Below are 10650 nucleotides of genomic sequence, written 5' to 3' on the forward strand. Positions count from 1 at the left end.
ACGGGGCCCTCACTCTCTCCGAAGCCATCGCCCCAAAATGGGGCACTGGTTTTTTTTAAATCCAGTATGCACAAAATTCATTCAAACAAAGATCCACAATTACGAGGGAAACATCTGCATCCAGACGCCTAGCCATCTGTTACCTTCACAGCCTTTAAATCATACTAATTATCTATTCGGTTATTAATGTTAATTAGCTCGATGTAGACCTACATGCATCAACATCACGGGGGAAAATATAATCAACATTTTTCGTAGTCTGGTTCCCAGGCCAAAAGATTCTAACTATTCCTTATTAATCTTAGGGTAGCAGACCAGTAAATGAACTTCCATAGACCCCAATGATAATGCTCCCACTTCGGAAATTTGGGAAACATACCTACAACTCTCCAAGGTGTTCAAGACACACATCAAATTAAAGCTTATTTCATCATTTTTCATTTTCTTTTCAATTTTTGGGGGGTCAACTGATGACTTTTAGGAGAAATTTCTATCCAAAGATGATCACCCCTAAAAAATAGTCCTGAAGCCCATCGCCATTTTGAAAAACGATGGCTACACTCCAATGCAAAATAGAGCGCTTTTAGGGTCCCAATTTATTCAAATTACACACAACTGCAAGCTCCCAGTCCTGTGCACGACTTCCACCCATATTTTTAACAAACCCTCAAGTTCATGGCCCACAGTGCTCTCAAATACTGAAGATTTTGAGGGCATGCAAATCGTGATCTGGCCGGCGTAGGCAATTTGGGGCCTATTTACTGGTCTGCAACCTTATTGAATATCCCATGGCAATTTAGATGTAGGACTATCTCACTCATAAGTTATTTCCATACATAATATTCACGTGATGGCGGTGTCACGTAACTGCGAGATGTGTTATGTATATATCATGTCCATGCCCACCCGGTACCCCTTCTAAAACCTTTGAGCAAGAAAGTCAACCACCGCGCACACTGTTCCTTCACCAAAATAGTCCCTGGACTATGAGCGGGGTGGTGAGCAACAGTCTGGAGGGGCCGGACGGCGGAAGGCCCGGCTGGGTAGCGGTCCTCGCGCTCTGGACCAGAAACCTCATGGTGACCGGCATTACCAAAGGTCTCGGGATAATGCTGCCGATTTTGCAAATCCAACTGACCTCCCAAATGTGGATTATCGGCTGGATAGCGTCACTGACAACCGCAACAAGTGGATTCGTAGGTAACACTGACAGTATTTTTCTAAACTGGAATTTAATTCAACTGTGTGTATTATATTTATGGCGTTGCGAAGAAGCGCATGCATGGGTGTTGTACTGTATTACAATTGACTGAGCGTTTTCATGCGTATATCAATTACTCATGCGTATATCAATTACTCATCATATCAATTACATTATCTCTTAAACAAATATCCCATGGAGTTCCTCAAGGATCAATACTTGGACCTTTACTGTTCTCTATTTATGATTTTAACAAATCATCAGATCTATTTTCCTTCATTATGTTTGCTGATGACAGTAAGTTATTTCTTAGTCATAACAACATTGATATACTTGCTGATTTAGTTAACCAAGAATTACTTAAAATTTCTGAATGGTTTAAAGCAAACAAATTATCCCTTAATATCAAGAAAACAACCTGCATGCTATTTTCCGCTAAAACATGTTCCATTTACCTGATATATATATCGATAACATAAAATTGCCCTATTCTGATTGTGTAAATTTTTTGGATTATATATTGATCCTACTCTCTCTTGGAAAATTCAAGTTAACAACATTTGTTCTATTATCTCTAGAAATATAGGTGTCATTAGTAAGCTCAAAGCCTTTTTCCCACAGGAAGTACTGTTTATGCTGTATAATACATTGATTTTGCCTTATTTGAACTATGGTATCCTAGCATGGGGGAATTGTGCAGCTAGTTATTTGAATAGTTTTCTTAACCTACAAAAACGGGCATTGAGAGTTATTAATTCTGTCGACAGACTAGAACATTCAAATCCTCTTTTCTGTAAACATAAAACACTCAAGGTCAATGACATTTATTCACTTCAGCTTGGAGCCTTCATGCATCGTTTGAACAATAATTTACTTCCAAATCCCATTGCACAAATGTTCTGCAGAAACGAAACTATACATCACCATTTTACCCGACAACGTAGATAATTTCACTTTTCATTTGCAAGAACAACTGTTTACAAAAAGACAATTAGGCATGAAGGCCCTAAGTACTGGAAGTCCTTACATAAATCACTCCAGGGCACTCGTAGCCTTCCATTATTTAAATCCAAACTTAAATCGAATTTACTATCAAATTATAATAGCTCAGATTAATCTTCTTACTGGGTTACTACTCTGTATTTCTTTTTTTCTGATCAGCAATATTATGTTTTTCCGTGTGTTATGTACAATTTAAAATGTATACGTTCAATTGTTTTTCATTTGTTTTTCATTAAATGTTTGTATTAATCCATGTTAAGGGGATCCCTACTCGACAAGCTCCGCTTTTTGGGGATCCCCTTCCACCATCTCTAATTAGAAAATAATGCGCCCAAAGTGTATATAAATATATTTTGTAAAACAAGCTCGAACTTTATAATACCCAAAACTACATGTATGTATTGATGCCTTGTCACTTAATGAAAGAGATGTGGTAAAAATAATGAAGAATGAATGAATGAATGAATGCATGACTGTAAGCCACTATCTAAATGTAATAATTGTTGGTTGTAATGCAACCCAGACTACATGTGAATATGATACTTTAAAAATATAATTAGGATTTTAATTTTCTCCATGCATCGGTTTCAAATGGGTCCCTTCAGCAATACCATTTTCATTCTATTTCACAGTCATTATTTTAAAATCAAATACACATAAATGTTGACATTGTGTGAACTGATATACGTGCGGAAAATAAACTGCACGATCATTATTATTTCTTCGGTGGTCTGGTCAGAACATGATTTACTATCATGACAAGTTGATTATATTACTCTTAATTTACTACAGACATCATCATTGTGCCCAAAACGCAACATAGCCGAACAGAATTTTCACTGTATGGTATCCTACTCAATTGTTATCCTACTTAATTGTTATCCAACTTCATTCGCATCTAGAAACAAGGATGTTCCATCCTTTGATCAACTCAAAATCAAATATTTTACGTCTCCACAGCTCCTTTCGGAGGATTAGTGAGCAGGCGCTTTGGGGCTGGTTACGTCATGATGACGTGTGGCGTGATGATGAGTGCAGCGGCCATTGCCGGATCGTTCGTCGAGAACTCTCTGCAACTGGCGTTGCTGTACACGTTACTGGCAGGTTGTATTAAAAAACATTGAAAAACAACGATTTCAACTTCATTGAATTTCCACATGAAATGTATCGGTTTTCCCGATTAATTTAACACTCGTAGCAAACAGATTCTAGTAGCAAACAGATTCGCAGAGATACTCCAGCTTCTTTCCAGTCATCATGGAGCTTATAAATCTAATGTTAATTAAAATGTTAAATAATATTTCCATCGAATTTGTTTAATACAGGTTTTCCCGGCCAATTTCCTAAAATGTTCAATCACTTCTGAAAATCGGTCAATCATTTTCGTCTGAAATTGAGAATCGCTCTGAACACGCGTTTCATTTTCGCTACCATTACAGAACTGAGCCCAATCTAATGCATTTTCTCAAACCTCAGTTTCTGAGGTTCAAGCCTAATGAAGCATGCAGACCCTGCAGCGGATTACCTGATGTTTTAGCATGTTTAGACTGATAAGAGCCTACTTTTGGTCAGTTGTAACTGATCCACTAGCTAAGAGCAGTGACTTGCAGGCCGTGGTCAGTATAGGCGTTACCCATGCCAGTGTGTGACCATCCATATGATGCTATTATCATGGAGCTAGATTGTAGGATAGCATGTACATTGTGTATGTACAATGCAGCTGTGTGATTCAGGTGGCTGAAGCAAAGAGCAAGGAACAATTTTACTTGGAGCATTCTTGGATGCTTGGAGCAAGGATAGCGATCATGGTTAGCATTGGTTAGGACAATATAATCAAGATCGAGACGACTTTGACGTGAAATTATATGAACCTTGGGATTACTTTTCGCGTAGGCTTGTCTGAACACTTTATAATTGGCCAACCAAATGCTATTAATGGGTGAGTAAAAAAAAGGCGGAGGCAAACCCCCAAAATAAATTTCATATTTAAAACAATATGTAGTACCAAAATAATAATGACTGGAAAGCCAATTTCATAAGCTATTGTTAGATGAAAAAATACTGAATTTGCTCAATCCGTTCAGAGAATATCAACATTTTAACGCAATGACCCTAAAACCTGTTTCATCACACACACAAAAAGACAATTTATTGTGTATTCTGACTGTTTGGAACAACAAAGAAATTGACTCAGAATACTTGTTCCAACAACTGCCAACAACTGTAGTATACAATGTCTTTATTTACAATCCTGGTTAGCCAAACAATACGATTTATAAAATCTTTTTTTCTTGTTTTTAAGATGGGTCTTTAAAGGATTTTGTTTCTGAATATGTTTAACTTTTAAATTGGGGGGGGGGGGGTCAAAATGAGCTTTATATTGTCAACAGAAATGTGCACCCTTATTGGGAATGCGAATCAATATAGGCCCCCTAACTTTAAAAATCCGCCCCCAATTTTTGGAGGGCGAATCAAAGTAATTACTCCTCAGTTTAATTGTCATCAGAAATCCGCCACCTTAACTGGGACGGTGAGTTTAACCTCTAAGTTGTCCACAGAAATCAGCACCTTATTATTGAGAGGGTGAATCAAAGAGTGCTCTAAATTGGCAACAGAAATCGACCCTAATATTGAGAGGGCGAATCAAAGTCAGCTCTCAACGTTAAATTGAAATCCGTCCCTTTGTTGAGAGGGCGAATCAAAGTAATTAAGCTCTAAATTGTCAACATTTTAAATCCGCCCCTTATGAAGAGCGCCGATTAAAATAAGCTTTAAATTGTCAACAGAATTTCTCCCCTTATAGTGGGAAGGTGAATCAAAGCATTGAGCTATGATCAAAGTAAGCTCTAATTTATTTTTCAAAAGAAATCCGATGACTGAATCACTCTGGAAATATGCAACACTTCACAGGGCCTATGTTCAAATAAAATCTGGACAAATATCCAATAGTTAGGTGATATGTCATCCTTTTTACAGAGTGTTTTGAATATTCAGAAGTAGGTGTACTCAAAACAATTTTTGTACTCATTTTGTACTCAAGTAATCGCCACTCAATTCAGTCAACGAAAAACTAACAACCCATACAAGTCAGTTCATTATCTCTTGGTTGGTTGATTGAACATTCATACAATTTCTTTTCCGCAGTACAAAACAATAGTCTTCGCAACAACAAAAAAACCGATTAAAAAGCACTGTAATGTCAGCCTAATAGTACTCAAACATATAATTATACAAATTGCATCTATGACTTAGAGAAGTTTATACCCAATATGAGATTTATGTGTTTATTAGTCATCAGTTCGGGGTTTTCTTAAAACGTCAAAAGTTATTTCGCCTTGCAGTCGCACGTTTGTGGTTTTAACTTTTCGTTAAGTACACACGATGAAGCTGTTTTTGAATAACAAATAGTTTATGTATTTAAGCTCAATTTTGTGGAACAGTAATATGAAGGAAGGTGTTTTTCTCCTACTTATTTTCTGTTTCTTTGACAGCTTCTGAAAATATGTAACAAAATGGCACTTGGGCCACTAGGCCGACTTCCATAAAAAAACCTCTGGCCAATGGTTTTTACTGACCATGTTGTTTTCCATAATCTTCCGTATGGGCATAGCCTAATGCTTCTTCTGGAAGCATGGTCTAAGTTTCTGAATAATAACAGTCAAGTTTCAAGCCCCCGGGAACGGGGGTGCTGTGGATGCTGCAGCACCCCCAACTTTTTAGATTGGGGTGCTGGAATATGCTTCAGCACCCCCTTCTCCTAGGCAAAAATGTGTTCCAGCCAGCAGTGTTCTACGCGACGATGAAATTGCGCCGCTACGCTATACATTATGCTTGCTCTACAAATATCTCCTTCGTTTTGTTCGTTTCTAGTTTTGCTGCGGCTAAGCGCGGCGCTTCGAAAGTCTAGCTCAACACTGTAAAATATCAAGAGGAGGTATTTTCTAAATCTTCAGGCAGTGCAGAATCGATATTTCTTCTCAAGGTATCCAAAATTATGACATATCTATGATATTTCCGCCATGATGGAAGCTTTGACCCAGAAGCAATAACCTCGGCCATGACGATGGTGGCAAAGTTGTTTATGCTTGCCAGGATTTTTTTCATTCGATCTTTTAATAGGGGCAAATGTTTATACCTTGCCCCTGAAGGTTTTTCTTTTCATTTAAAAGTTTCATTGACGTTGCTAGCATTTTGTACTCAAGATTAACAAATAGCAAGGTTCACCGTGACACAACCCCAACCTAAAAGGAGTGGGACGGGCTTTTATTGAAACTATAGTCATGCTACAATTCCAGTGTAGTTTCGTTTTAAAAAAAAGCTATTCATGTTTTACCTCTGCAAGTTTTTTTCTCATAAAATCTCAGTAGACCGATAAATCCCTGCCATAAAAAAGCTATTCATCATCCTCTGCAACTTTTTCCTCATAAAATCTCAGTAGACCGATAAATCCTTGCCTAGCCCCAAACTTGCTATCTACCGAGCATAAACATAAAGATGCATTCGGTCTTTTAGTCTTTTATATTTGCCATTCTCTGTAACAAACAAATAACAATGCATACATCGAGGGCTACATTGTTTGGTGAGATAGAACTAAAGCAGCCCCTGGCCCTGTGGCCCCACGCCGTAATAAAACAAAACATACAAGAAGGAATGTACTAAATGTAAGAAAGCAGCCTTGCAACAATAATATTTACATGCGATGTCTTGCATAACGATACAATTCTTTTTCCAGAATGAAATGGAACCAATAATGGAGATAAAAATACAGCGTTCTCCACTTTTCAGTACAGTTAAACGTTTTAAGAGCAACAGTATATTCTAAACAAAATAATGAATTAAATTGTCTTCATAATCTCAAAAAAACGTTTGCTAGCAAAGTCAAATGAAAGTGGCCAGGAATCACCCCCAGATTGCACCACAGAGCATCTATATTCCAAATTAAGCCACGACGTAAGGGCTTTGCGCTCCGCTTTCGCATTAATTTTGTCCGTCCTTTATTCCAGCACCCCATGGCAAAAGTTTGTTCCAGCGGCAGTGCAAGTTTGTCACAAGTTTAATCATGTGGGGTCTGAACTGATTGCTTGATGTATCATGCTTTACCTAGATTGGGTATACTAGACCCATTCGTGTACCGTGCTTTTTCATTTTTGTACAGTATTTGTATTTCACACTTTTAATGTTCATTGGCATATCAGTACCTCAATAAATCACATTCATAAATACCTCAGACAGTTTAGCTATTCCTATTGGTCGAGAGTCCGTCACGTGGCCGGTCTTAAACGGATGATAAAGGTTAAAGACATGGCAAGCTGGTCTTAAACACTTTTCCAGTGTCACAATAAAATGTGGACTCCTAAAAATCCAGTGCCTCTTACCGTTTCATTGGTTGAACGTTCACAATCTTCACGTAGGCATGCGCAACACTACAAGCGAGTCAGAATTTTATAGTTCTAAATTCAAAACGCAACGCCCCAGGTGCGTTCTGCGTGACATCGCGCAGAACATGTTACGCGCGCGTCAATCTCCATAAAAGGGTTGTTTACATCTTAATCGCCAGCTGAACACTCCATTATTTTGCTAGAGGGATGTTTCAAAAAGCATGAAGTGAACTTGTTGAACAAAATCGGGATTTTTTGAACGAATTATTTGATTTTTTTTTACGGATAAGGTATTTATGAATGGGAATAAATATGTGCTCGGTCGGTATTTATCACTCTGTTTAATACCGCTTCATTACCCTCGCCTCCGGCTCGGGTAATTATCAGCACCCAGACTCTGATGATAAAAACCTCCGGAGCACACATTTATTCCCTTATTATAGGAAGTTGTCAATAAATGCATTGAGTGTGTGATTCAGTGCAAAATACAAGAGAATCTACGACATCAGCTGAAATGAACTTTTCGTGTAATTATTTTTTAATGTTTCTTATCAATTTTGTTGTATCCATTTGTTTTAAGGAAATTGTATACCTAACGTGACAATGATACATCAAATCCCAGTCGTCAGTTGTGTACGAAGTATATAACGCAGAGCTAGCATGCTGTTGAACCTTCAAGTTGAGATGAACATCTTAATAATTGCTTCACACGGGCATAATGCTGACCACGGGGGTGTAAAGGGTTTGTGTGCGGCGTATTGTGTGTTGCGTAACTAATAATAACCACTCCTGAAGTGGCAATAATGTCGGTTAGTCCTGGGCTCCACTCAGTGTAACGGATACCTACTTAATCTCAGATAAGAGCGCAGAGGCGCTAATTACCCCCAAAATGCATTAGTTAGATTGGGCTCGGTTCTGTAATGACCTCAATTTCGTCTTGAAAATTCATGATCCTGCATACATCATTTTCAATTTCGTCTTTGGTCGCTCATTTTCGCCATACTTTTTCGTAAAAGACAATTCAATTTCGTCGTCTGCAATTATTGCTGAACGTGCAATAGATGAATCGATTCCGTCATTTTGCAATCAATGTTTTATAAATTTCATTCAAATTCATCTCATAATTGTAGGCCATCTTCCGTATTTTTACGTTTTCATCTGTTCATTTCTACATATTTACTTTTTTGTGTCTGTTAGTCTCCGTGTAACGTAGGTCTTTAAACCTTAAATAAGCATTTTTCATGTAACAATTACTATGCAAAATTGTAATCTTTTTCAATATTTATTTAGTTCGTTGACAATTTTATGCGTCAACAACTGAAAGAATTAGTGTATACACAGGCAAATGAAATTGCGTATTTTCCATTTCAAGCAAGAAATAAGTAGGCCTATAATTATTTATTATGAAAAGCAAACTAAGTTTCAAAATTAAGTTTCAAAATGTGCAGGAAAAACTATGTATAAAGCAATGTACATAATCGGGGTTACAATGAGACATTTGTATATGTGAGATATTAGTTGCTAGTTTTTGGCAATTAACGTAGATCAAGTAGGGGATACTTTTTTTATATCATATCTTTGAAGGTACTGCCATAGGTATATCTAATGTCGTTGCAAAGGAGGCTGTCGGACGCTGTTTTACCAAGAACTACGCCACAGGCAATGGCATCGCACGGACCGGCTCCTCCGTGGGACTGATCGTCTTCGCGCCCCTGGTCCAGCTTTTCTTAGACACCTACGGCTGGAGAGGAACCATGTTACTAGTGGGAGCCATCACCATGCATTCTGTTGCGAGTGGCGCCGTTATGGTAGCAACGAGGCAGCCTGAGCTCGATCAGTCAAACGCATACCAAACGCTCCCCCAGACCGAACACACTAATTCGTCATCAGCACATGAGAGCACTCTCCGTTCTCACTGTGGTTCGCTGTGGAAGTTCGTCTCTAAGAACTTCGAGGTGAGACTACTTCTCAATTCACGCTACTGGTTGGTGGCCGTCATATCTTGCTGCAATATCTACGCGTACCTCATGTGGATTGTGTATTTCGTGTCCCAGGCGCAGTCCAACGGGTTCACTTTGGAGGAGGCGGGGTCTTTCGTGACCATCGCGGGCGTTGCGAACCTGTTTGGTACAATCAGTCAGGGACCGATCACCGACCGCGGAGTGATGTCCTCGTGGACTCTGGTTGCCGTTTGCCTCGTTATGAGTTCCGTCTCGTACCTTGCCTCCTCTTTGCTGACTTCTTATTGGCCAATGATGACGTCAGCGGTGCTGATTTTGTTCAGTGACGGGGTCTTGTCCTGCCAGACGGATGTTCTCGTCAAGCAGGTTCTTGGTGTCGAGCTATTGGCGGGTGCTTTTGGCTGGATCGGGCTAAAGGTGACGCTATTATTAGTCGCTTTGGGATTTCTGCCTGGTACGTATAAGCCTAATAAATGAGTGTCGTTTCCTTACGCCACTTTCTTCACTGCATGGAGTAGTCTAGTATGTAGTTTCAACATACAAGTAATAATTATTAGGAAGCACTTTAATTCATGGTGTTACTTGTGTGGCAACACTGGCAATGTGCATCACACCATGCAATAGCGTAAAAGATCAACAATGTCAAACCATTCTTCGAGACTTCCCGATTTCAATTTTACCTTCTCTCTGTTTTAAGGTTTGGTTTACGACTTGACCGGAAGTTACACAGCAGCCTTTCTACTGATAGGCAGCGTGCAGGCTGTACCACTGGTGCCTTTGCTGATACTAAGATATTCTCAATAGTAGAACCTTGGAGAGTTTTTCCATTGGAGGATTTCATAATTGACTGTGAGTCGATCGGAGTTGAAACAGAAGCATAAGGACATAATGTACATTGAACAAGTGTGTTTTGATCAATTAAAGATTAGTTGCACGCAATCCTGGCTTTATGCCTTTTCCTGGCTTTATGCCTTTTCCTGGCTTTATGCCTTTTGGTCTGTGTCTGGTGTTGTTGCGATTTCTATGGGTGTGGCAATCTTGCCATACCTCGTGTGAACAACATTCATCCGAGTATGATAATGCAGCATGGCAGTGGCGCACCCAGGAT

At 39.0% G+C, this 10650-nt stretch overlaps 1 protein-coding gene across 1 annotated transcript; it reads left to right on the forward strand.

Annotated features, from left to right (window-relative positions):
• The first annotated feature begins 728 nt into the window (after positions 1 to 728).
• LOC119729090 (monocarboxylate transporter 12-like) lies at positions 729 to 10346 on the forward strand. Its single transcript, XM_038201596.1, has 4 exons — positions 729 to 1200; positions 3164 to 3307; positions 9166 to 9996; positions 10240 to 10346. The coding sequence occupies exons 1-4, from the start codon at positions 882 to 884 to the stop codon at positions 10344 to 10346; spliced, it is 1401 nt and encodes a 466-aa protein (XP_038057524.1). The 5' UTR covers positions 729 to 881.
• The last annotated feature ends 304 nt before the right edge of the window (positions 10347 to 10650 follow it).

Source organism: Patiria miniata, unplaced genomic scaffold, assembly GCF_015706575.1.
Source record: "Patiria miniata isolate m_02_andy unplaced genomic scaffold, ASM1570657v1 HiC_scaffold_20, whole genome shotgun sequence".
Taxonomy (NCBI): domain Eukaryota; kingdom Metazoa; phylum Echinodermata; class Asteroidea; order Valvatida; family Asterinidae; genus Patiria; species Patiria miniata.